At 33.5% G+C, this 26,923-nt stretch overlaps 2 protein-coding genes across 4 annotated transcripts; one reads left to right on the top strand and one right to left on the bottom strand.

Annotated features, from left to right (window-relative positions):
• Positions 1–1,193: 1,193 nt before the first annotated feature.
• LOC108998892 (bifunctional dethiobiotin synthetase/7,8-diamino-pelargonic acid aminotransferase, mitochondrial) lies at positions 1,194–9,986 on the bottom strand. Of its 2 annotated transcripts, XM_018975634.2 has the most exons (14): positions 8,999–9,986; positions 7,777–7,947; positions 7,296–7,557; positions 7,012–7,092; positions 6,664–6,784; positions 5,875–6,023; positions 5,590–5,684; positions 5,102–5,217; positions 4,882–5,028; positions 3,832–3,965; positions 3,600–3,731; positions 3,125–3,259; positions 2,116–2,228; positions 1,194–1,531 (listed from the first exon to the last, which is right to left on the bottom strand). In XM_018975634.2, exons 1-14 carry the CDS (start codon positions 9,739–9,741, stop codon positions 1,348–1,350), a joined length of 2,583 nt encoding a protein of 860 aa, XP_018831179.1. In that variant the 5' UTR covers positions 9,742–9,986; the 3' UTR covers positions 1,194–1,347. The 2 variants fall into 2 exon arrangements, with proteins under 2 accessions (XP_018831179.1, XP_018831180.1); XM_018975635.2 differs by lacking the exon at positions 4,882–5,028.
• Positions 9,987–16,626: 6,640 nt separating this feature from the next.
• On the top strand, positions 16,627–25,048 carry LOC108998884 (FGGY carbohydrate kinase domain-containing protein). Of its 2 annotated transcripts, XM_035682962.1 has the most exons (16): positions 16,673–17,012; positions 17,226–17,305; positions 17,585–17,702; positions 17,785–17,963; positions 19,160–19,242; positions 19,360–19,544; positions 20,454–20,515; positions 20,720–20,828; positions 20,929–21,048; positions 21,481–21,600; positions 21,703–21,823; positions 21,916–22,072; positions 22,222–22,294; positions 23,258–23,385; positions 24,019–24,160; positions 24,771–25,048. In XM_035682962.1, exons 1-15 carry the CDS (start codon positions 16,856–16,858, stop codon positions 24,139–24,141), a joined length of 1,815 nt encoding a protein of 604 aa, XP_035538855.1. In that variant the 5' UTR covers positions 16,673–16,855; the 3' UTR covers positions 24,142–24,160; positions 24,771–25,048. The 2 variants fall into 2 exon arrangements, with proteins under 2 accessions (XP_018831169.1, XP_035538855.1); XM_018975624.2 differs by lacking the exon at positions 24,771–25,048 and having other exon boundaries at positions 16,627–17,012; positions 24,019–24,504.
• Positions 25,049–26,923: the final 1,875 nt, after the last annotated feature.

The raw sequence follows: 26,923 nt of genomic DNA, 5'->3' as shown, positions 1-26,923 counted from the left end.
ACACCGACTAATAGAATTTCAACACATAAGGGGCTTATGTGTATTATGGTGTGTGCAAATTAAGTAAATTTTTTCTTTCTCCCTTCGTCCCATCTCCTCTTCCATTTTTTCATTCTCTCTTCTCTCTCTATTCTCTCATCTCCTCTCCACAACCCAACTCTCCTCTCCTCTTTCTCTCATTTCCTTTTTCCTTTATCCCTTTGTCTCATCTCCATCGAGAGTGATTTGGAACAAACTCACTTCGTCTTATTAATTAATTATTTGAGATGAGATGAATTGTAAATAATAATGAGATGAATTGTAAATAGTAATAAAATTTGTAAGTTAAAGTTGCTGAATAGTAATAAATAGTAGTGAGATGAGTTGAGATGAACTGAGATGAACTGTGAATACAAAAGTCTCAAAGCTTTACAGTACTACTGTCAAGGAGTTGTTGGCATCAATTCTTATTGACTCTCACATTTCGCTTGAGTCTCAGAGGCTGCTTCCACGTTTTCAGTGTTTTCCCACAGAAAAGGTGCAACATTAGTCGCCATACCAATCATTTTACTATGTCGCCATATTCATGCAAAATTTGACACCCTAGCTGCGTGAAATGAAAATAAAAGAAAATTAAATTAAATGGAGCCAGCCATCAATTGTGATTTGACCAGGAAGGAGTAGAGGAGCCTTGATTGCTTTGATCCTCACATTCTGTGACTATAGGGTCAAGCATCTTTGTTTATTTACAATTGGTGGGAGAGGGTAATTCATTCAAAACCACCAAAATAAGAGCATTACCTAGGTATTGCTAAAATTAATTTATTATACATTAATTACTATTCACTCTCACAACTCACACCAATAATTTTTTTATAAGTTATAAGAATTTTTTTATAGGATATATGAATATTTTTCATAAAATATGAAATATAAGATAGTGAATAATGATTGATGAGAAAAAAATTTATTGTTAAAATATTTATATAAAAAAAATAATTAATTTTAAACTTATCTCACATATCAAATTCTACCATGTCAACACATAATGCCCTTCCCTTCATATCAAGTTGCAAATAAGACTCAAGAACTAATGAAGCCATTTTCTCAGAAAGCAAGGCTTTCAATTGATTCAAATTAATCTTTTGACGCTTCCATTCCATCGTTGCCATATTTATCAAGAAGCTACGTTTCAAATACCACAAAAGCATGGATGAAGAATTTCGACAATGTCAATGATTATAATTCCTTACAAATAGGTATTTATTGATTGTGAAGCCGTTACATATAACAAACACCCAAACTCCACGGCAAGAGAAGAATTTAGAATAGCTAAGAATGACTCAACTACCATAAGTCTTGGAATTTTTAATACGCCTTGATTTGGTAAAACTGCTCAAGTCCTTTGTAAAGTTTGACGAGTAAATGGCTGCAGATCTCAGGAGATGTGCAGGGTCCACACATGAGATATATGACATTACCCAAGGGCCTCGTCCAAACACCATCTTCACGGAGTATCTGAACAAGAGAGCTCGCAAATAGCGATGCGTACCTGTAAAACAACACCTGATTAGATCATGTCTCCTCATCAGTTATTTCATTCATTCTTTCTTTCTTTTACCACGTGTTTCAAATGAGTTGTAACTGAGATCATGCACTACACAAGATACTGCCTACTCTTACTTGCAAATCCTCAAATCATCAGATCAATAACTATAGTTTTTAAATAACCATAATTGCTAGATTGGTGTACTAGGGCGAGGCGAATCCCAGACCCTTCATTAGTTAGTTAGTTTAGCTTTCCTGTTTTTCAATGGAAATCACGTTGAAAAATTGCATTCTATTGGATGATCCTCTCGTTTGGTTACTTGCCTAATCTGGAACATCCTACTGATGATCTCAGAGCTATGGTTAACCATATGGGGCCACCATGCACTGCTTATTATACAGTTACAAGATAGAGAAGTTGCACAAGTACAAGATGCTTCAAGTAAGTTTGTGGACCAATATGTGCATAACAAACCTTCTAGCTAATTTGATGGGGAAATTTTTGTGGTGTGCAAGCTGTGCTACCATGATAGTTACTAGAAGATAATGCTAAAAAATAATCCAAAGGAGAAGCTAATCAGACCATACCCAGCATTACTGCCTTCTGCTCGGAGTTCCAGGGCGAAGAGAGTTCCCAAGGCAACAACTCTTTGAACTGCAGGATGTGAAGAGATCTGTCCCACCAATTCTTCATCCCATAACTACAAAGACAAATGATAAGTTTATGGATCCCATAAATAAAAAAATCATAGCACAGTCAATAAGGCAAACATCAACGAATTTGATAGCTATCAGTCAGACCTAGGGTATACTCTGATAAGATGTGTGACGCTTTGTTTCCTTGGGGGGAGCAGGCAGGGTGAGGGAGCAAATAACATTGATGAGTATATCCATAAGACTTCAAAATTGAAATTACAAATAACATTGACAAAATGGAGCTTGAAAGAAACAGCAGACCCTTCGGAATTTAAATGGAGGGCTTCTCTAGCTCAAAATAAAATTATAGGCTTCTACAAAAAAAATTGAAGCTGGATACATTTCAACTTTGGTAGTTGAAACTTTTAAATTAAGGTAGATTCATATGAGTTTAAAACATGAGGCAGTACAATCTTTAGAGATCTAATGAGAGTTAGCATGAGAAAAGATTACACTATCTTTATGAAGATTCGTTGATTTACAAATTTAAATTTTACTTATGGCAAGATGCCAAGAACACAGAACAAGTGACTATGATTAGACAGTTAATATCTTAATTGGATTCCTATTTTATTAATATATAAATATGTATTTAATGATGTATTATCAAACAACTATACTGGACTAACCATAACCTTACCTTGCACCTCGTGGTTCTGGCATGAAGGAAATACTATTTTGTACAAAGACCAATGGCAAAAATCTATTATATTTATTGTAAAATTTTTTTTGGTAAGGTTGGAGTGATTGTAAACCAATGGCAAAAATCTATTGCATTTATTGTAAACTATATAAGGTTGGAGTGACACGATGCCTAATCGTATACATATATACATATATAAGCTCACAAAAGATTTGTAATATACAAATTCAGAAAACAAGCAAATAAAAATCAGCAAACCTCTCTAAGTGACGTTCCCTCGGAATTAACATTGAGGTTTGTCTGGGGATCTTTGAACCATTTTATGGATTTAGCAGCTGCTGTACACCCCATAGCATGTCCAGAATACGAGTGTCCATGTAAAAGGGCCATTAGCTATAACCAGAACGAAGAGGATTAAAGAACTTTATAATGCCTTAAACAGAATCAGGAGCTCCAAAGAACAAGAGTGTACGCAATAGGGAGAGCGCAGATTCTCAGATACGGGTGGTATTTCAGATTTTAAGAATACAAAGACCACAAAAGTCTTTGTTTCCCCGTACATAACAACAGAAAGCTTTAAAGGGCACAAAAGGGTAAAAGCAGTCAAACAAATAAAATGGTCATTCAGTGTTTAAAACACTTTATCCTTCTATGATAGCATTATTATCTATACAATTTTTCATTTTTTAGAAAAAAAAAAAAAAAAATCAGGCAACCCAGTGCAATAAGTTACCTTTGAGTCTGCAAGGAAAGAGGTAAATACAGCATTTGTTGCCAGTGTGGTAGCAAAGGGTATAACCCCACCAGTCATCAGCTTCCCAAAGCAGGCTATATCTGGGGCACAACAAAGTAGTTCTGCTGCAGTCTGCAAGGAAAAAGAAATCCAGGCAATTAAGTGATCTAGACAGAAATAGAACAAGGAAAAAGGAGAAAAGGTAATGTAATGTCTCTAAAGGGTAACCAACCTCCTTTCCCAGACGCCAGAAACCCGTAAAGACCTCATCAAAGATAACAGGAATTCTTTTAAGTCGGCACTCATTAGCAAGTACCCGCTGGAAAAGTGGATCAACCATATGCATTCCTCCAGCACCTTGTATAACTGCATGACATTCAGAACATCGAATGAAAAAAAATGTGTAGTTCCTGGCAAGAGCAGGTATGCCAATAGAAAATAAAGCATATAACATTACATGATCTCTTCCATGTCACAAATACAAATACCAAACATCACCGGGTGTCCAAGAACAGATTCCCAACTAATCCTGGGAGTGCACAGGCCCTCGACAAGGAATTTCCCGTAAGTAGACATCGGATAATTTAATAAGAAGTTTCTCCAGTCCGATGGCCCCTAGAAATTGTTTGCACTCAAAAGGATTCAAACCTTAGACCTTGAGGGAACATACCACTAAGACCAAGACATTTACCACTTGAGCCGACCCCTAGGGGTTAATACAAATACCAAAAAAATCACATCCATGCACAGTCCAGTGTGCAGGTGTGCATCCACTGATACCAATATTAGCAAAAGATCTGCTTCTATAGAATTATTAATGCTGAGAGTCACAGAACACGGTAATTCATATATAAAACAACCCCGTTTACAATAAAATATGAAAAATCATATGAGCCAGTAAATTGAAAATTTTGGGCAGTGGTCTCAGAAAATGCACATAAAATTGTGAGAAAGAATTTTCTCAATGAACAACGATAAAGTTGTCAGAACAAAACGAGAACTAGTTTATTTTGTAATATGTGTATGATTATATGTGTAAGATTCAAGCTGGTGCAGCATATCTGACACAATTAGTTTTAAATTTTAATCCAGTAGATGACATCAAAGTCAGAATCAGAATGGGACTCATTATATCCTTTTCAAGTTACAAAGCATCAAGAATAGAACGAAGCTGATGAAAAAGTTTATTTCAGTTTCAGAAGGTTCAACTCAAATGACAATTTACCAGAGACAACAGACAACAGAAGAAGCTGAAACAAACTAACAATATGACTTATCTTACCTGGTTCAAAAATCAGTGCTCCTATATGGTTAAAACTTCCTGATCCTGAATATTGTGATAATTGTTTTGATATATAAGATGAATAAATTTCAGCAAGATCTGACCCATCCCTTCTCTTATGAAAAATATCATCACGCGAATTGAAGGCTGTAAAAAATGTCACATGGACATGAGAGATGGCACTGAAGTGACAATAAACAATAACAGCATATGTGTTTACCTATATTTTCAAGTTTCGAAGTCTCTAAATGAAATCCTTCAGGTAAGGCAAGATTCCATGTACTGTTGCACATATAGACTGTGGGAGGATCCAGAAAAAGGCCTCTTCCAGTGTACCTATAAAATTCATGAACAAGATTGATGATTAATTGTTTTTTTTTTATATATATGTAAGATTGATGATTAATTGTTTTCCATTGATAATTGATTTTTCTGGACAAGAATGAGGAAACTGTCCTCTCAAAATATTTGCAAAAACTATATGATGACCGAATTGTTTCAATGTCTTAATTCTGCTTTTGTACAACAAATGCATGAGTTATTCAAGTGTTGACTGATATCATCTAAAGCCTGGAAATACATTTCTGAAATCATAGAAAAGTAGAGGCCTAATACCATTTATTGACTACAACATCTCCAAAATGCAAAACATAGAAGAAATAGATTTGGTATTTTTCAATACATGCTTTTGTCACAAAGTGTTTATACCATGGTTGCTGGAGGAAGCCTGTATAAGAAGATGGTGCTTGTGCTTCCATAGCCCCCAAAGTATCACCATGATAAGATCCTCTAAGAGCTAAAACCTGTGAAAAATTAACCCACCTTACTTAACAGCGTATCTTTTCTAATTTTAAGGGAAAATTCAGAGTGCGTACAAAATAACTAAAAACTGCAGTACTCCTTTTATCGCAGAATATAACTATCTAAAAACTGCTTTATCACAGAACATGAAAACTAGCAGTAATCCAGGGGGAAAAGATTAGCAAGGCCCACCATAAGCTCAACACCTCTTCCAGCCATGTTATCCTTGCGAAAATCTGAAAGAAGTCCATGATCGAAGGAAAATTTACGAAATGCCATCTTGAGAGCAATTTCAATTGCCGTAGATCCATTATCTGAAAAATATGCTCGGGAAGCCCAACCTGAATGCAAAGCAACCGTAGCATCATCACTATACATCAACTACATAGGAAACAAAGAATAACACAAGAAATTACAAGAAAATAAATGAGAAAAACAAGCTGCTCTTAATATATCCTTGGATCCTCTCCCACCATCAGCATTGTCTTTGTCTGACCTTAAAACTAAGGATGACAGTATACTCAAAAGACAAATATTTACTCAAACCTACTTGATGAGAGTCATCTACAAAAATACAGATTCAACTGATAACTTGAGACAGCCTCAAGTATCAAGATATTTCAAAAAGGAAAATGCTAGTATGCCACCCAGCTTTGCCCCCTCATTTTGACCTCTCATATTTATTTATTATTATTATTATTATTATTATTTACTTAATGGTTAAGAAAGTGACTTTTAGTGTATTGGTGTATTTTTTATTTTTTAAAAATGTTTAAAGATGTTTAAAAAATATGAAAAGGAAAAGAACAAAAAAATAAAATATAGAATTTGTAATAGTGGGCACACCCAGCGGTCAAAAGTTGGGCGGCACACTAGCATCACTCTTTCAAAAATATGTGTGCTAATAATTTCTAATTATTTTTAAAAAATAAGATATTTTTTCCTAAAAATGGATGGGAAAAGAAAGAAAAGGGGACAAACCTTTCCCGACTCCTTCAAGCAAAAGCTCCGCACATTCTAAGGCTGGCTCATAAACATTCTCAGGAAACATCACATGGCCAAATCTTGCAGCAGCATAACCCATATCTCTAGCAAGCTCAGTCTGAAACCACCCAGACAAAAAAACCACATTAAAACCTTCAGAGATACAGCCACTGAAGAATATGAATTGGAATAGCTCTGTGCTTTGGTCAAACATCTAATTAATAAAATGATAGGGAAATCATGTCAGCACAGCAACTGGATGGTTTGGACAGAAGAAAACTTCAAATGCTTTGGGTACACAATTCAATGAACAAAAAGAGCTTAGAAGCCATTCGCAAGAACGACCTGTAAAGTAGCATCAGGTCCTTGAGTCCACCAACTAGCACATGCGTCAAACTGTTGTGTTATGAATTCATTATTATGAGCCTACAATGGAAACATAACAAAGTTAGTTTTTCCTATTACAGTAGTCGTCAGTCACAGCATAAGATGATTAAGAGGGACAGAGACAGAGGGTTAGAGACAAAACACTTTCAAAAAATGAGGAAAGTAAATGACAAAAAATAAGAAGAAGAATATGAAAGGAAAAAGGAGAATATCAACCAATTGGCCGTTGCTATGACACAAACCTTGAAAACCGCAAAGTTCTCACCATATCGTGAATCAATCACAGTAACAGCTCCTTCAGGTACAAGTTTGTGCTGAGTGAATGGCCACCAGAAAATCTCCCCCGCCTTCTTGGGCATGCCACGCAATCTCTTAATTCTCTCTGAATAAGCTGATAACATTTTTTCCTTCAGAGAATCAAATACACCACGAGACTCATCAAACCATTCCATCAGGTCATTTGACAGATCTTCAGGAACAGGTGGCAGGACAAGTACAGGCACTCTTAATAAAAACAAAGGATAATAGGTGAAATCCCTTGTAGCACACATGAAAAATTAGAAATATTGGATGATGAAAGAATGTTAACAAGATAGTGATGAACATGTTAAAGATTAAAAAAAAAAAAAAAGATAGTGATGAACATGTTATACTTCGCATATAAGTCTGTAAAAATTCATATAGTGAACAAAAAGGGAAAAAAGTTAGTAAGAGCAATTTTACCTATTTCGTAGATAAGACAACAATGGCACCTCATTTACAAGGCCATGATCTTCAAAAACAACAGCAGCAATATCGTAACCTCGAAGTTTCAAACTCTCATAGGCTGAAATGGTTCCAGATATACCACCTAGCCGCCCATCTCCAACAAGAATAGCAGGTAAACGCAAAGGCCTGTCAATAAGTGTAAGATCTGAGCTTAAGGGTCACAGAGAGATTTTTTTTATAGGTGAACAACTAGATATTTTAAGCTTTAAAAACACAAATAATTTTCTGCCTATAGTAGCCTGTGTTAGACACATTGGTTATTGGCCATTGTTGAGTAACCCATTTAACGTGTTTGGCAGCCATTTTTCAATCCCCTTCACTTATTTATGTGAGCTTGGTCACTGCATTCCAGAAATGCAAGCCAGCTTCTGACCAGATTGTATTATAAATGACAGTAGGATGCCTACTCTACCGATATCGGACCAAGAAAATCTCATATGCCTATACTGGCTAACCATTTTAGCAAGCGTGAATTGACGAAGCATTGAACAGCAGAAATTCAGATTCGATAAGGCAAGTGCAAACCACTTTTTTTCTGTTGAGAAAACATGAATCGGTCTAGGATACGGCACTAAAAGGATGAATTATGAATGGGTAATGATACAACAACTTATCTACCATTCATTTACAACTTATTAATAAAAAATACTTTTTTATAATTTAAACGCATAAAATCAAAATCAAAATTAAAATATATATTTAAAAATATATTATTTTATTCTAACATTGTAGACAACAAGTAGTTGGTGTTTTATCATTACCCATTATTAATATAGTCAACCAAAGCTACGCCTGTTATAAAGTACCACCTTTTCATTAAGGTTTTTTCTCTTTATGAAAATTCGTTTAGCATTTCCCTGCCTTCGTCACTTGATATGATCACTGTTTCGATACACAACCAGTAGTCTTGAGCGGTCAGTCAATTTCATCAGAAAGACATCCGATATCAGATTCAAAATCTTAATCCAAAAATAACTTGAGCAGGGCAGAACTCAAAACAATCCCATATAAAAATTTACACGAGATAGTGACTTTATTATATTCAACTAATTTGGAAAAGAAAAGGGAAACTAGGTGATCGCCAGTCAACAAAGAAAACGACCAAAACCAGCCATTTGAACACTCGTCTTCAATTTTGGACCAAAAAATAATAGAAAAAGAAAAAATGATCGCGCACCTATACAAGTCACATTGAAGCGACCCGGAAGGCCCCGGACTCGCAACCCCGCCAGCACTCTCAACCACGCAGAAAACATCTATTTCCTTCCTCGTATCTCCAGCACCTTCTAACTCAACTCTCAAGCAATTGTGCAGCGTATCCATTACCACCGCGTCCTCCACCACCCCGCTCTCCCTCTCAGCTGCCAAGTGCGGCGATACGGCCTCTCTCCAAGCGTACAAAGTCTTGCAAACCAACTCAGAAACCGCACCGCTTCCCCCCTCCCCCTCGACCCTCCTCTCCTCGTACCACCCCAGATTACCCATCCCACGCTCGCAACTCGTACCGCACCCGTAGCCCAAAACCGAATTAGCGGCGGGGAGGGAGGCTCTGAGGACGTGGTTGGAGGAGAAGAGTGGGGAATGGGGCTGGCGGCGGAGAGAGAGGTGGGAGAGCTTACGAAAGACGAAGGAAGAGTCGGAGTCGGAAGGGAAGCCGGTCTGGATAGGCTTGAGGTAGAGGAATTTTCGAGGATCGGAAGAGGATTCGGAGAGGAGAAAGGAGGCGGCAAGGCCGGCAGAGACAAGTGTTTTACCGAGGGAAGTGTTGGCTGCCCAGATAAGGAATGTGGGGTGAGAAAGAGGGAGGTAGAGAGGTGAGCGAGTCACGGGTGTGTTGGTGGTGGTGGTGGTGGTGGTGGTGGTGGAAAAGTTCTTGAGGTGGTAGCGGCGGCAGAGGAAAAGGTGGGAGAGGTGGGGCATGGTGGTGGGAGAGTGGCGGGCTTTGGGTTTTTGGGGTTTAAATGAGTGGCAGTGGAAAAATTAAATAGGAAATGAAGGGAGCAGCCACTATTTAGGATCATCCGGATCACAACCTACGTGGTATGAGCCAAACCACTCACTCCGAAGCCACCGAATTCAAAATACTATCGCGGTATGAGTGAGAATCGTAGACGAGAAAGAGAGAGAGACTGATGAGAGACACCCGAGGAGGGAGAGAGCTTATGAGAGAGAGTCGTAGATAATGAGAAAGAGAGAGAGGTAGATCAGGCGTCTGGTGCGTTTTGCATATATGATAAAAAATCAAAAATCAAAAATCAAAAATCTTTACGATCCCCTCATACTATATATTTTATATTTTTATTATTTTTATTATTTTTTTATCAAATATTTATTATATAAATAATAAATTTAAAATTTAAAATAATTTAAAAAAAATAAATTTTTAAAATTTTTAAATTTAAAAAATTATGGAATGTGAACTGTAGTAAAGGTTAGAGTACTCTCATTGAATTACCTAAAAGTTAAATCCAATGAGTATTTACCTATTAAAGAGTAAAATATGCTCACATTAGATTAGTCAAATTCTAAATATTTAGAATTTAGCTACAGTGACTTTCAAAAATTTTTTCAAATTTGAAGGTTACTGTACATACATCAAATACATATTTTATTAATTATTTCTCTCTCTATTTCTTTCTATCACATATTTTATCACAATTAATATATTAATTTGACTTAGTGATATATTAATTTAATAAGAACATGATTATTAATTAACATATAATAAGTAAAATAGTAAAATATGATAAAATTAAATAAATTAATAATTAAAAAAATTAAATATTTTTTAAATTATTAGTTATTCATTACTATATAATGAATAAATGTATAATATAATGTGGAGATTTGATGTGAATAACTAAAATCAAATTTATTTTATATTATTTTATTATTATATAATAAAAAAATATCTATTCAAATGTAGAGATTTATGTGAATAAAATAGTTAAAAGTTAAATTTTTTTTATATTTATCAAAACTATTTTTTAATTTTAACTAATCTAAGAAAAGTGCTCTTATATAATAAAAGTCTAAAAAAAACATAACAAAGAGAGAGAAAAAGAACATTGTCACGGTGTGCAGTGACTAATCCTATCAAAACTCAATAATGGGAGGAGTTTAGGTTGGATATGTACTGTGTATGTTGGGGACCAGATGAAACGAGTGATTAATGCATGACGCTGCCAACCATAGTCTACACGATTTAGGGCAGGTTTGTGACATCAAATAAAATATAAAATTTTCATCTCATCTTATTTTATCATTATATTTTTTTAAAATTCTTATACAAAATATAATAAACAATTCAACTTTTTTAAATCTCAATACACATTTTTCAAATCCCAATACAATAATAATATTAAAACTTAATATTTTAAACTTCAAAACAAAACACAAAATTCTCATCTCACCCTCCAAACCTACCCTTAGGTGCCGATTGAGTATTGAGATGAGATCATTAACGTAAAAATTAAAAATTAAATCAAATATGTGAGTTTCAAAATAGTATTTTTTTATCTTAAAATTTTTTATAATTTTATTCCTAAACATTCTTAAAATATAAATATTTTTTATCTATTCATTATCTAATTATTATAATTTTTTTAAAATTCCAATCAAAACATAAAAATAATTTAACTTTTTCAAATCTCAAAATAAAAATTATATTCTAATAATATTTTAACTTTATAATATTTTTATTTAAATTTCTCTTTATTTTTCAAAATTTAATAAAATATTATAACTCAAACTATTTCACTATTATTCACAAATCTTTTACTATTATTCACAAAAGAAAAAATTTACTTAAAAGCCTTACACCATACAGTTACTTTTATTTTTTATATTTTTATTTTATTTTCAACGGGTATATAGTATATGACTACTGAGTAAAAAAAAAAAATCATAAACTTGTAATCTCATTTCATTTAAATAATCATTGGCTTTTTATTTTTACGTTGTTTTATATTCATTGACACAATTAGTAAATCTTAAACATTTAGGAAAAATCTATTCATCATTTATTTTCTCATAATTTTCTCATCATCCCACGATGTGGTATTAGATAATAAGTTTACAAGTGAAATATAATAAATAATTTTTGATCATCTAATATCACATCATAAGATGATAGAAATTAGAATGATGAATAACATTACTCAAATATTTAATATAAAACTAAAAAATAGAGGTTTAGAGCTCTTTTGAAAATTTATAATTGTATGAATAGTAATTAAATATTGTGTAAATAATAATAAAACAGTTCAAGGTAAAAATGTTTTATTGGAATTTGTCAAGCGAGATAGAAAAAATTTAATAAAAAAATCATAAAATTATATTAATTTTTTTTAATATTATTTTTATTTTGAAAAAAAATATATTAATTTTTATGTTTTATCCAGAAGTTTATAAAAGAGTTATAATGATTAAATAATAAATATATAAAAATATTGAAAATTAAAAATTAAAATATTATTTGATAAGAAAATTGCGATGAGTTTTGAAAAATGTTATCCAAACATGAACACGTTGTCAGTGAGGTGCAGCTAACACCGGTAACGGGTTGTAATTTTTTTATTATTATTATTTTTTTATACAAGGTAAACCATTGTAAAGAAGAAAATACTATTCTCACTCTTAATTTATATCGTTAATTTTTACTGCTATGAGTTTTTTATTTTTTTATTATTATTATTTTTTTACTTAATAATTAAGTAAATATTTTTTAATAATGTTATGAAATTTTTTATTTTTTTAAATATATTAAAATATATATATATAAATATATAAAAAAAAAAACAAAACAAATTTCAAATCCACTAGCAGTAATCCAGCGGGAGCTCTCAACGGTGGGAGTAGTACCATAGTTTTGAATTTCATACCGTACTGGCCAGTACGGTTGAAATTTTTCGTACCGGCCGTCCGGCCGGTACAGGTACTATATCTATTTCGTACCGGCTGATATTTCGGCCAATGTTTTTTTTTTCATTTTTTTAAACTACAAGTTTATTTTTTAACTATTAATTCAGACTAAACTATTTATAATTTATATATATGTATTTATATATAATTTATTTATATATAGACTATTATTTTAGAATATAATTTTTATATATAATTTATTTATATATTGACTATTTTAAAATGTTATCTCAAAACGCTATTTTAAAACAATATCGATATCAAAATATTTCGTTTCAATACCTTAATCAGTACAGCGTCCAATACCATATTCAAAACACAAAGCAGCACCGCTACCATATTCAAAACACCAAGCAGCACCGCTCTCGCGAAGAACATGTCAGTTGTAAACATCGATGTGCCACGCGTAGAGACGGAACTAGAAGGAGCTGAGTCGGCCATGACCCCTTCTTCCTCCCCCTATTTTGATTTTTCTAAAAAAAATAATATAAATAATATAATGTTTTTCTAATAATATAAATTTTACATACATTCAAATTCCAACTTGAAAAATAGTGATACTTCTTCTTTGATGTATATAAATTGACTATATATATATTGTAGTGTTACATATATTTATAATTTTATTTATATTTTTACTTATAATATTTATTTTCTTATTTTTCATTTGAAATTTTAAAATTTTTAATATATCAATAATTGATACTTATCGAATAAATAAATTTTTTATAAGTTATTATTAAGTAAATTTAATATTTCCCATATACATCTACATCTTATAGATAAAGTCTGGTCCCAATCAAAATCAGGCTTGGCCCCACAAAATTGGCTCAACCGCTCAAGTCCATTTATTTTTTTGTTAACTTACGACTAATTTAATTCATTCAAATGGGCCATAATAATCAATAATGAGATATTGAATTATTTATATTTAAGAATAGTATGGATAGTGAGATGAGATATATGTGAATAATAGTAAAATAATTTGTAAATAATAGTAAAATAATCTGAATTAATATATTTTATGAAAATTTGAAAACAGATAAATAAAATATTGAATAAAATAAAAATATTAATTTTTTAAGATTATTTTTATTTTGATATTTAAAAAAATTAAATTATTTTTTATGTTATATTTTGAAATTTGAAAAAGTTGTAATGATTATGTAATAATTATATAAAAAAATTAAAAAATGAAAGGTGTTTATGTTTGTATTATTTTTATATTGAAAAAATATGTGATAATATGAAATGAGATGGAAGACTCTTGCTAAACAAACCATGCCTAGTCTACGAGTGAATCCAATTCACCCCAAAAGGAATACTCTTTTGACTACTTGAGATCTATTCTCCTTCTTTTGCATTGTAGATATTAAGAAAAGGGTAATATTAGAGAGAAACTATTATAGCAGTGCATATTTTATACTCACTGCGTGACTACTTCTAATTGATTATTCTCAACACTCACTTTGAGAGATGTATGGTCTAGATGATACCATATCATGTGTATAAAATAAATGTTTTTAATAATAACTTCTATCTATATTTATTCATAATAAAACCCTCTAAAAATAGGTCACGAGTTGAACTTTCCAAGAGCTTATACCCGTGAAGTTATTGTCCATTTAGCTTACAAAATGAAAGGTGGAAGAATTATTGAAGATAAGGTTGTGTTTGGATGTTGAAGTGAGTTGAGTTGAGATGATAAAATATTGTTAGAATATTATTTTTTAATATTATTATTATTTTGAGATTTGAAAAAGTTGAATTGTTTATTATATTTTGTATTGGGATTTGAAAAAATTGTAATGATGAGTTGAGATGAGTTTGGTAACCAAACTCACCCTAATAATTGGTGTTGTTCACCATCGTCAGGCCCTTCTTAGATGTGCAATAAGCTGAAGACCTGCACCAAACCAATGTGCTTCTCCCAGTTGATTATTTTGGTTTAAATGTTTAATTGAGTTGAGTTAAAATAAAAATTAAATAAAATATTATTAGAATATTATTATAATTTGTAGATTTAAAAAAATTGAATTATTTATTATATTTTATATTAAAATTTATAAAAATTAGAATGATTATATGAGATGAATTGAAATGAGTTTAAAATCCAAACTCCTATTGTAGTGTCACTCTCCTAATTTTTTCCTTCTTCACGCCTTCATGGATATTTTAAAGGTTTTTATTTTTCTTGATAAAAAATCTTATCTTTTACCATCATTTAATATTCTTTCGTTATAAATATTCTGTAAGTATTTTATAAATGAGTAATACTAGATATAAGTATCAAATAAACAAATTTCATACAAGTATTTTGTAAAATAATAGGTCTCACTAATAAATAATAGTTTTTTTACACTTTTTTAAGGTGATATCGATTTTTTTACAATGACTTATATGAGACTTATCTATTTAAAACTTGTATAAATAATTTCTCTTTATAAATATTATTTTATCATCATTCAATATTTTTTAAATATTATCTTGTTATATATTAAGATATCATGATTTTAATATATTTTCACCTATATACTTTGGCTTCCCCTGGTGGATGCTCTGGTTCTGTACTTGGCCACGCGTCACTCTCTTCTTAATTTTTAATGTAAAATTGACTGAGATGCTTAGTTATAAGTTTTTATTTTATTTTATCTTAATATATGAATAATGCGAAAGTTAAAACCTATAATCTTGATTTGTATAAACATAAATTCTGGTGCTGATTTTATGTTTAACCCAAACAAGTTTGATTTCGCAATTGACGAATTAATAAAATACATATGTATAAAAATTATAGTAATAGAAGGGAATAACAAGAATTAGGTTCCGTTTGGATAGTAAAAGTATTTAATTTTATTTTATTTTATTATTACAACTTTATCAAATTTTCATATAAAATATAATAAGCAATTCAATTTTTTTAATTTTTAAAATAATAATAATATTAAAAAATAATATTTTATTTTATTTTTACCTTTTATCTTAATTCTTACAATCTTAACTTACTATCTAAATCACATCTTAAATATTGTATCTTAAAGATTGTGAGCGGTTAACAAATGAGGGGAATTTTAGAGATAGCAGGTAGTCATTAGAACATCACATATAGGCATTCCTATACATATATGTGTGTATATGTGTGTATATATATATATATATATATATTTAATGTATTTGGACTATTTTTTATTTGTATAATCAATAAAATATTGTTGACGGATAAAAAAAAAATTATAGTCGAGATGCTTTCTAATTTTTGGATGGATAATGATATATTTACATTTCATTTACTACTATTTTACTATTTAGATTTTTTTTTCCTTTTATTAATTAAAAATCCTAGAAAAAATGAGTACATTTATATTAAGTGCTATTTTTGGTTAAAAAAATTTAGAGAAGTGCTAAGACCATAAAAATATTTCATAAAAATAAATTTATAAATTATTATAATTTAACGTAGTCTATTAGATATAGTTTACAATAAAATTAATTTTACATTTCGACATACCGCATCAAACTATTTGTTTTTGTAGATTTACTTTTGTAATTTTTTTTTTTTTTTGTGGTCAAAACATTTTTCAAAATTTTATACTAAATAAGTAGGTCTCGGCATGACACGTCTTCCCTTAAGAAATAAATTGCCTATTTATCATGTGAAATAATTATCATTATAAAAGTTTAAAATATAATTTATTGAAAATGAACGAAAGAAAGAGAAACTAAAATCCCACAATCCAGTATTTAAATTTGTCTTCTAAACACAAATTTAACATACAATTATTTAAAAAAAAAAAATTTTTTTTTTAAAAATATATATTTTAAAAATATATTATTTAATTTTTAATTTTAATATGAATTCATCCCAAACAAAATGTTTACCGTAGAAGATCCGGGAGGACCTTTACTTACCACGAGACCGTCGAGATCCAAATCTTTCAGTCCGTTATAAACGATACGGACAATCTGCAGAAGGAAATTTCCAAATCTTTATGCATCGAAGAAGATCAAAAAGAGGTGATGATTAGACGTATAATCCTCGAATCATCCAAACAAATCACGAAAGATAAAGAGAGGCAAAGTGGATAAAAGGGAGAATAAGCAAAGCAAGCAAATGTCTGGTAAGAGAAGAGGGTGGTCCGAAACAACCCCACTTCTACACTCTCGGTCCTCCTTCCTCGAAATGGTCACCTCCACCGCCACACCCGATTCCGCCCCTTCCCGCACCATCTTTCTCGGCGTCGATGTCGGCACCGGCAGCGCCCGCGCAGGTATTTTCTCTCCTCTTTACATATATAATAAATATGTAACGACTTTCTCTGTATTGATTGATTTTTATGTTTTGGTGAGATGATCCCTATGTTAATAGGACTGCTACTCCGCGTATTTCCGAGTTTGATGCATCTTTGTGAAGAATGTTAATTGTAGTCACTAAACTCCTTAAACGGTACGAATTCTTTGTTGCCTTCGGCTTCTTCATGCAGGTCTGTTTGATGAGGATGGGAAGCTTCTGGGTTCTTCTAGTAGCCCGATACAGATTTGGAAAGACGGAAACTGCGTTGAGGTAATGGTAGCGAGCCATTGAAATTCATTAACACCGATATTAGTTAATTGGATAAAGATCCTATTATCCATTTAAAGTGAAATGGGAGATTCGGTTCCGTTTTTGGGCACGGTTCTGAATTAAAGCTGCCGTATCTATGATATAGGCTTATAGCTATATGCACCTAGTCACCTGTAACGTGGGAGGTCATTCGAAGGTCAATATAATTGTCGAGCAAAGCAATAGATGTGTATTAAACGTGGGATATAGATCTTTGACAAAATTTATTTTCCAAACCAGCAATCTTCCACTGATATATGGCATGCCATTTGTGCGGCTGTGAAATCAGCATGCTCCCTTGCTGATGTTGTGGCTGGCGAAGTGAAGGGTTTGGGATTTGCAGCCACTTGCTCTCTTGGTATGTAATTGCAGGTAGCTTGCTTTGGCATATTATTTTGAAAAAGAAAACTCTGTCATAAGTTTCTTATTACATCTTTCAGTTGCCGTGGATGCCGATGGCTCTCCTGTCACAGTTTCTTGGAGTGGTGATTCAAGAAGAAATGTCATAGTATGGATGGACCATAGAGCTGTAGAACAGGCTGAAAGGATCAATTCCCGCAATTCACCGGTGTTACAGTACTGTGGTGGATCCCTTTCCCCGGAGATGCAGCCTCCAAAGGTACTTCTATGATCTGTACAATCTAATATCATGGCTTTTGCACTATACAACCGTGTGTTATGTGTTTTACATTAGCAAGATTCCAGATGCATGGTAGTTGTTGTCGTTATCATCGTGTTGGATTCTAAGAGCAATTGGTCTGCTTTGTGTTTATAGGGTGAACTTTTATCTCTAAATGGGCCTTAGTTGATTTGCAGCCACTTATCATATTTCCCAAAGTTAGACACATAGATTGCATGGAATTTTTATTTTGTATTTTTAAAATAAAGTGGTGGTTGACCAAGTATGGAAGATTTCATGGAAACACAAGAAATATGGTTTGTACATTTTTCTTATGATTTCCTCGTAGTTGGGTCTTAATACTGAAGATCTTTTAAAGAACCTTTATTCTTAACTTGATCAGTGTCGTGCTACTTGAAAACTAAAATAACAAAATATAGTTTTGTAGCATGAAACAACTTGCACAATTGATGTCAGTAAGTTTTTCATTAATTTAAGGAACTTGAATATGAATTGAACCACCAGCATCATTGTCCTTGCTCAATGTGCAACATAGAACAAGGTATGTGAGCGATTTTGATGTACTTGAACACAGAAGTAGTTTGGGTTTTTGCTGTGAAAACTGAAACTAAAGGCTCAATTTGGATTGAGAAACACTCTCAACCCATCTCATCTCATCATTATAACTTTCACAAATTCTCACATAAAATATAATAAAAAATTCAACATTTTCAGATCCCAAAACAATAATAATATTAAAAAATAACATTCTAATAATATTTTATTAAACTTTTAACTTTCATCTCAACTTACTATCCAAACCTAACCTAAGACTGTAGGGGACGTATACAGCAGTCACTACCCAAAGAGTTGGTGGAGCATCCAGAAACTTGTCAGGCTTGTTGACAAGCAAAATGGCAAATCTAGAAATTTGAGTCTGTTGATAAGTTAAAAACAGTGATTCTGGGCATGCAGGGTCATGAATGATACTGTTGAAAAAGGCTGATGACCATCGTAAAGATCCCCATATTTCATTTCTTCGTCAAAATAAAATTGTATAAAATGTACGTTGGTGAGGCAGTTAGATTCTAACTAGCATGGCAATCAACTACATCTATTATTTAAAAAAAAAAAAATTTGGGTAGCAAATACTGTTTCTCTTTTGACAATTTTCTGATACGGTCTAATATTTTCAGCTTCTATGGGTGAAAGAAAACTTGCAAGAATCATGGTCAATGGTGTTCAGGTGGATGGACTTGAGCGATTGGTTGTCATACAGGTACTAGAAGTATGCCAGTCTTGAGTATATCTCCTTGAACGTCCTGGTATTTTTCTTATGTGCAAGTCAAATTGGATTGCAGCTTGAAGATTACCCTGATTTTTTGTATTCTTCTAGGGCAACAGGAGATGATACTCGGAGTTTATGCACCACAGTGTGCAAATGGACTTATCTTGGGCATGCACACATGCATCAAGGCAGTGAAAAAGATTCCCGCGATATGGAAGCTTGTGGATGGGATGATGACTTCTGGGAGGAGATTGGATTAGGTGATCTTGTAGATGGGCATCATGCGAAGATAGGTATGCTTGTTGCACAATTTCTTTATTGTTTATTATTTGGTGATGGGACTTCATGACCACTATGTCTAACATATTTCAAATCCTATGATTTTTACACAGTTGATATTCTGTCAAGTGTTGATGATTGAAAATGAATAATATCTGAACAGGTTAGCATTTTTTTGTAATCTTTGGAGAGGTAGTCCCCAAGTCAAATGATAACTGGGGAATGGCCGACAGATGCTTATATAGTAATAACTTTATGGGAACTGTATATTTGGTTAGTTTTAGCTTAATCTTCGCAAAACTCCCACCATACAGTGACATTGTGAGTGGAACAATGGCGTAGTGTGTGTGTGACAAAGGGAAAAACTAATTACTTTTCTTGCACAAGTATGCCGATGGTTTTACAGATGGATATAAATATTTGGGTACTCCTGGGCTGATCCTATTCTTAGAATCCTTCGACCTTTCTTTTTTTTGATAATTAAAGAGGAAAGAATCCTTCGACCTTTCTTTGAACAGTTGAATCTGTTTTTTCATGTTGGGACTTTGTTCCGGACACTCAGTGCCAATAAAAGAACTGCCAAGACATGAGCATTATGTATTCAGTTTGCTAGAGTTATTTTCTCACTCATAAAAAAAAAAGTAATGAAAAAGTAAAGAAAGCCTTTGGTGGTTGATCTGGATATCTGTACTCTAATAATTGTGTTCCTATTTGTAGTAGTATTCCTGAAATAGATCTCCTCTCTTCGTTCTTTATTTTTTATACAGGTAAACTTTGAGTAATTAATAATCATTTGTTGAATGGTTATTAGGTAAAGTCTATAATCTACTTTTTGTAATAAAAAAATAGTCCCAATTTTAATTCTTTATTGTACTCTGCTATTCCTGCTGCTTCTGTAACATGGCAATGAACAATGTCAACAGGACGAAGTGTAGCTTACCCTGGCCATCCTTTGGGTTCTGGTCTTACTCCAGCTGCCGCGAAGGCAAGAAATTTTGTACTGAAGATTTCACATTGATTTCAACTGGCGTCCCTTGAGGTCCACTAGCAAAACAAACATATTTATTCAGTTGCACTAAAATGCGACACATCCCAATTTCTGTGGCTTTTGGAGGGTGCTTTAAGTTGATACTATTGACACATATCTTCTGGTTAGTTTGTTACTTACCTAAGTCATTTGAATTTCCAGGAACTGGGTCTTGTAGCAGGAATTCCTGTTGGGACTTCGTTGATTGATGCTCATGCTGGTGGTGTGGGGGTAATGGAAAGTGTACCACAGTTAGCTTCTGATGCTAAAGGTTATGGCTTATCGAAAGATTATATTATATCATGATATAGTAGCTTAATTTAGCATAATGTATATGCATATTAAAAAATGATATTTTCCTATGTCTTCAGAGGATGATATGGAAGCTATATGCCACCGGATGGTTTTAGTCTGTGGAACTTCTACTTGCCATATGGCTGTATCACGGAGCAAGTTGTTCATTCCAGGAGTTTGGGGACCATTCTGGTCAGGTACGTTTCTGGAACTTCATGTTCAGTATTTGGCTGAAGGGATTGGATCATGTTTGAAAGTTGACGTGCTGAAGAACCTTGGAAATCCTAACACATCCTATTATAATCCTGTCCTAGCATGTCCTATCCTCATTCCCTCCTAATGTAAGACAACATTAAGTGAACAATGTGATTTTTTGTGGCATGGAACACTTAAGATTTTCCTCGTCGTACAAAGATACTTGATTAGTAAATTGCGAGGGATGCTTTTTAAAAAAATAATAATAAGAATAAAAGAAAAGAAAAGAAAATTCTATAACTTGATGTCCTTTGTATGAGATAAGTAGTTTTGCTGCTGATAACCAATAAAAAAAAAAGTAGTTTTGCAGCTGATAATTTGGTATCTACAAGTAGTAGCGTAATCATCTGTTTCTGTTTTTTCTACATGTTTAGCTATGGTACCTGAGTATTGGCTCACAGAAGGTGGTCAGAGTGCTACTGGTGCATTATTGGATCATGTAATTGAAAACCATGTTGCATCTCCATCCCTTGCTAATCGTGCTGCTTCTAGAAGTGAGATTGTTCGCTCAATTTAGGTTTCTGGACTTTTTTATGAATGTCTTTGCATAAGAAGCCTAACATAGCTTTATCTATGTTTCCTTCATAATCTTCCAGATATTTCTGTGTTTGAACTTCTGAATGAGATATTGGAAACAACGATGCTTGATCTGAAGCGTCCATTTCTTGCTTCTTTGACTGAAGATATGCATGTCCTCCCTGACTTCCATGGGAACAGGTAAATGGTTATAGAGCCAAGCTTGATCTCTCAGCCCATAGTGCCAAAACTTTTCTTCCAAAATTTAAGCTGCTAAATGTGTTATGTCTCAGGTCTCCTCTTGCAGACCCCAAATCAAAAGGAGTGGTCTGTGGCTTAACGCTTGACTCTAGTGAGAAGCAATTAGCTCTTCTATACCTGGCTACCCTACAGGGTATTGCATATGGCACACGTCATATTGTAGAGCATTGCAATGCCCATGGTCACAATGTAAGAATATGGACCCTTCTGCTCCGTAGAGACTTGGAATTAGATATGCATCTTATGGACCTTTCCAGATATTTCTGTTGAATGGGTCGATGCTTTTTGAAACTTTTGTTCTTCCTAAACTTGTTTTCTTCTGTTGTTTTGTTTCACAGATCGACACAATACTTGCATGTGGTGGCCTTGCAAAGAACCCCTTATTCATTCAAGAACATGCGGATATCCTTGGTTTCTCTCTCTTCCTTTGTGCTTGTGTGTGTGTGTGTGCGCGCGCACTCGCGAGGGGAGGGGGGGCATTTATGATCAATATGTTGTGGTTTCTTTTCATTTGTTTTCTCTTCACTTTATTATTTGGGATAACTAATCCTTCTCTTTAGGAAATAATTTTTGTAACTTACAGTTTGTTGATTGTCCTTCAAACTGAATCATAAGCTTAGCGGGCGGCAATTTTAGCCTAGAGAATCTCTTAGTTAGGGTTTGCTTTGCATAGGAAAGGCGGTTGGATGATCCTAAGTTGATGGGAAATGAACTTGATGGTTGTGGGTGTTGATTTCATTGTATAATTCTGTAGAATGGTTAACAGAGACCCTATAGCAGAGAATAGTAGTATGGAGCAAGACTGATAGCATGCTGAGAACTAAAGGGAATGAAGAGAAAAAGAAAGCATACCACAAGCCGGAAACATGTAAAAAACAAAAGATAAAATTAAATAGACTTGGTAAATTACCTAATAAAGCTGATAACTTAAAGACTAGAAAGCACACTTAGACCATAAGAAAAACCTATATCATATATGACATGTACCCCTACAAATAAAACTTATGAACTTTACAAATATGAATAGTATGATGAATATATCAACTGCACTGCTTTATGGCTGACCTTCCGATAAAGAATTTTCTGTTAAATATACAAGTGAAGACAAGTCATGAAGAAGGTCTTGAATGTTCTATTTAGCTTCTTTTAAGCATAAACTATACATATTGATGACTTCGGCTATTTTATGAATGGGACTAGCTTTAATAATGACTTTTATGCTGTTTTTCACAGCACTTAGCTTGTAATTAGGTTTTTCTCTTGTACACTTACTGTGTACTTGGCTTTGCCTAATTATGTGGATTAATAAATTCTTCTTACTTATAAATATATATATATATAAAGCCTTATCCTACTCGTTCATGATTGTTGTAGGCTGCCCTATAATTCTTCCACGAGAGAGCGAGTCTGTGCTTCTGGGTGCTGCCATTCTCAGTGCGGTTGCTGCAAGGAAATATTCTAGTCTGAATGAGGCCATGAGGGCCCTGAATGCAGCTGGTCAGGTATGCATAATGGTTCTTTTCCTCTTGTTTTAATTTCTTTATTCAATCATTTCTGGAATCTTCATTGTTTTTGGCCTTTATTTAGAGGAGTTTTATACGTCAAGCTTGCAAAAGCAACATGATAGCATGTTAGATGTTATATGTATATATGTGTGTGTGTGCATATAACGTCTCTACATGCTATGTATAGATATGAATCCTACGGTGCGCGCATGCACGCCAACTATATGCATGTACGTATGCATGTCTTTGTTTTGTCAGGCTGTATATGAATCCTAGGGTGATATTTGTCCGTGATTGACCTGGGTCTGTTGGTTTGAATATATCAATCTTATTTATCATAAAGGGCAAGCGTGGACTCATAAGTACTGTTTTAAGTGCATGAGTGAATTTACCATATATTATGGAGACTGCCTGTATCCTTGCATATTTCTAGATTACTAGCTGTGCTATGAGTAAGAGAAAAGAGCCTAACTACTGAGATAAACGCAGCCATAAGAAAGAATTATCAATGATGAATTGCCACTGCTGCCGATAGAATATCACCTAGCATCTTGCTCTCTCAAACTTAAAAGATTTTGGAATCCGTTATTCTGGTTTCATTTGTATTTTTACATGTCTGAATTACGGCAGGTCATTCATCCATCTACAGACCCAAAGGTGAAGAAGTACCATGATGCCAAATACCATATATTTCGGGAGCTTTATGAGCGGCAGCTATCTCATCGTTCTATAATGGCTCAAGCCTTGGCTTAGTTAATGTGCCACTTGCTCTGTGAGTACATATCTGGGTTCTCTGGTTAATTGATTGCGTTGTGACACAGGACTATTGTTATTTGCTTTTACCCAAAAAAAAAAAGGTTGGCCCGAGTGAACTTGGATAGTCATGCTAAGTTTTGCATATACGTGTAGGGAAAAAAATCCACAGGATTTAAGTGTAAATTCTGGATTTTCAGCGTCAATTTGGGTAAAAATATTGGGAAGAGAGGTAGTGGAAGCAACGATAAAGGAAAAAGATTATGGTTAAGAAATAATATGTGGAGGTTCGTGTGCCTTAAAAGTCTTTCGCGTATAACTTCCGAAAGTGCATTTTGGCAGCTCGGTTTTCATTACAAACCATTTTGTTAGCAAGAGCATTTTACCCGAAGTGACTTGCAATGTCGAAACGAATCTACTCCTCGAGTTAGTAGAATTTATTTATTTCATGAAAATAATAGTTCTAGTAATCGGAAAGTGTTCTTTGGCACCACTCACGGTGGCTTCTTGCAGTTAACGTCATGTCAGCCGTTTCCGTCATTTTGTTAAAAGTAGCACTGCCTTCGCTTTTTGATGGTTCTATTGCTGCGTCCGCAAACTGCATTAATAAGTTGCTTTTCTCTCTGTAGAAGCACTAACCACCGTCCCACTCTTAGAACAATATTGGTCTGATCTCTTGCTACTCCCACATGCAAAAGTTGATTGTGTCAATCTACCAACGTCAACCTATCTTGGATCAACATAACATGAAGATAAATGTTTAGTTCACAAATAAATCTTACAAACTTAAAACTCATAAGCTAATGTAGTTGGATGTAATATGTTAAATTGTAGTTCTCGTTTTACTATAAAATGGATTTAATGTATTATTTTTAATCTTGTAAATTTTACTTGTACGAGATCTCTTTATGAATTTTGGGGAGTTGGCAAACTATGAATAAAAAGCCTTACTAGAGTAGGGTTAGGCTTTTTCTGTGGTTATTTTGTCAATGTATTTTGGGTCCATTATGAATTGGAAGTATGGTTTGATTCGTGGTTAGCTGGACCACCAGAAGCTGATCTTTAGCCATTTGTTGTTTTTTGTGGATGTGTTCGCTTCTTAAATACCTTCTTGTCCTTTGCACAAGAAAGTGAAAAAGAAAGGTCGGTGTTCTCCTTTGCTCACACATGATGGGAGACCCGACCTTTCTCTCCAACTTTTATCTCCTTTGAGCACACATGATGGCAGAAAGGTCGTCCATTCTCTTGCTCTTGGGGTTTGTTGTCACTGCATTCATGCATGCTCGGGTGGGCCGAATCTTCCAACCATTTCACCGATCAAACAATTCTAATTGCCTTCCAATCTCAACTCAGCTCTGATCCTAACAAAACTAGCTTGGCTCGTAACTGGTCTACTGCAACAAACTTCTGCAATTGGATCGGGGTGTCCTGTAGCCAACTCGTGCAAAGAGTCACAGCTCTGAACCTTTCATGCATGGCTCTCCAAGGAACCATTTCTCCTCAAATTGGCAATCTCTACTTCCTTGACTCGTTTGATTTTTCTAACTATTGGAATGGGGGCTTGATTTCTAAAGCTCGACTTTAATTGGCTAGAGTCGATTGTTCAAGTCAAACCACTTAAATATCGATGTTCTTTGTATGATTGTCGAATTTTTGTTATTTACTCTAATCTCCATCCATCATAACACTAACAACGGCCTCTCAGGTTCTCTACCGCATGAGATCAGTCATCTACATCTTTTTGAGAACCCTAAGTGGTGGCATACCGAAAGAGCTGGGAATCTTATCTAACCTTCGCCAACTACATCTCAGCACTAATTATAAAAATTGCTTGTCCGGAAATCTTCCATTTGAATTTAAGATTCTTGCCCTGAACTTGAAGCTCAGGCCATTCATAACAACGACCTTTAGTGGTCGTATCCCGTCCTTTGTTTCAAATTGCTCCAAGTTGACCTAACTAGATTTAAGTAGAGAAATGATGATATTTACTGTAATAGGCACTCGCAAGTATCACGTACTTTTTTAAAAAGAAGTGAAAAAATATATAATTTATATAAAAATTAATTTTTTAATGGTAAATTTCTCTTCTTCAAAATGAGTGCGCGTCACTCACACAGCTTGTAATTGTATCTAGCATTATTTTAAATCTAAACTTATTCTCTAAGCCAATATCCAAAAATCTTAGAGACTTTATGAAGTAGGTTGACACTGGTTTAAATTTTTTATAGAAAGTTAAAAAAGTAATAGATCCCATCAATAATTGTTTTGAAATGGATTGAAGTGAATTTATGTTCTAAACATAGCCTTAAAATACCTCCGTCTTTATCTACATGACAATCAGCTAGGAGGAGGAACTGGAAACAAAGATCCTAATTTCCTTTATCTTTATCTAATTGTAACTTCTTTAAAGCTCTATCCCATTTCCAACAATCCCTTGTTTGTTGCGGTTCTGGATTTCTTTGGAAACCTTTCGGCTTTGTTAAAGTTTCATAAGGTACTTAAAACTGATATAATGTGTTTTGTGAATTTCCGTGCTTCGAGTAATGGTTTTGGATTTTTCAAGCATCTTCTCATTAGGGTCTTATCTTCCTTGCCACTTTTCATTGAGTTATTTCCCATCTGGTTCCTCAAGGAACCATTACAATTAAGTGTCCTATGCTTTAGGTATATGTGATTGGAAAACAGTTAGCAATCCATTTATCCTTCTTCTTCTTTGGTTAACTAAGTAGATTAATGCATTATAGCTGGTTTTAGAAACTGTGAGGCATATATCCCTTATGTA

This window comes from Juglans regia, chromosome 11, assembly GCF_001411555.2.
Source record: "Juglans regia cultivar Chandler chromosome 11, Walnut 2.0, whole genome shotgun sequence".
Classification (NCBI taxonomy): domain Eukaryota; kingdom Viridiplantae; phylum Streptophyta; class Magnoliopsida; order Fagales; family Juglandaceae; genus Juglans; species Juglans regia.
This window is presented reverse-complemented; position numbering and strand designations above follow the sequence as displayed.

Excerpts from the sequence above, each read along its gene's own strand:
- LOC108998884 (XM_035682962.1), top strand. The coding sequence starts at position 16,856 with ATGTCTGGTAAGAGAAGAGGGTGGTCCGAAACAACCCCACTTCTACAC. Across the intron at positions 19,243-19,359 it reads AGCGATTGGTTGTCATACAG|GGCAACAGGAGATGATACTC; the intron begins GTACTAGAAGTA and ends GTATTCTTCTAG. Across the intron at positions 21,601-21,702 it reads TAATCGTGCTGCTTCTAGAA|ATATTTCTGTGTTTGAACTT; the intron begins GTGAGATTGTTC and ends ATAATCTTCCAG.
- LOC108998892 (XM_018975634.2), bottom strand. The coding sequence starts at position 9,741 with ATGCCCCACCTCTCCCACCTTTTCCTCTGCCGCCGCTACCACCTCAAG. Across the intron at positions 7,093-7,295 it reads AGAACTTTGCGGTTTTCAAG|GCTCATAATAATGAATTCAT; the intron begins GTTTGTGTCATA and ends TTTCCATTGTAG. Across the intron at positions 6,785-7,011 it reads GACCTGATGCTACTTTACAG|ACTGAGCTTGCTAGAGATAT; the intron begins GTCGTTCTTGCG and ends GGGTGGTTTCAG.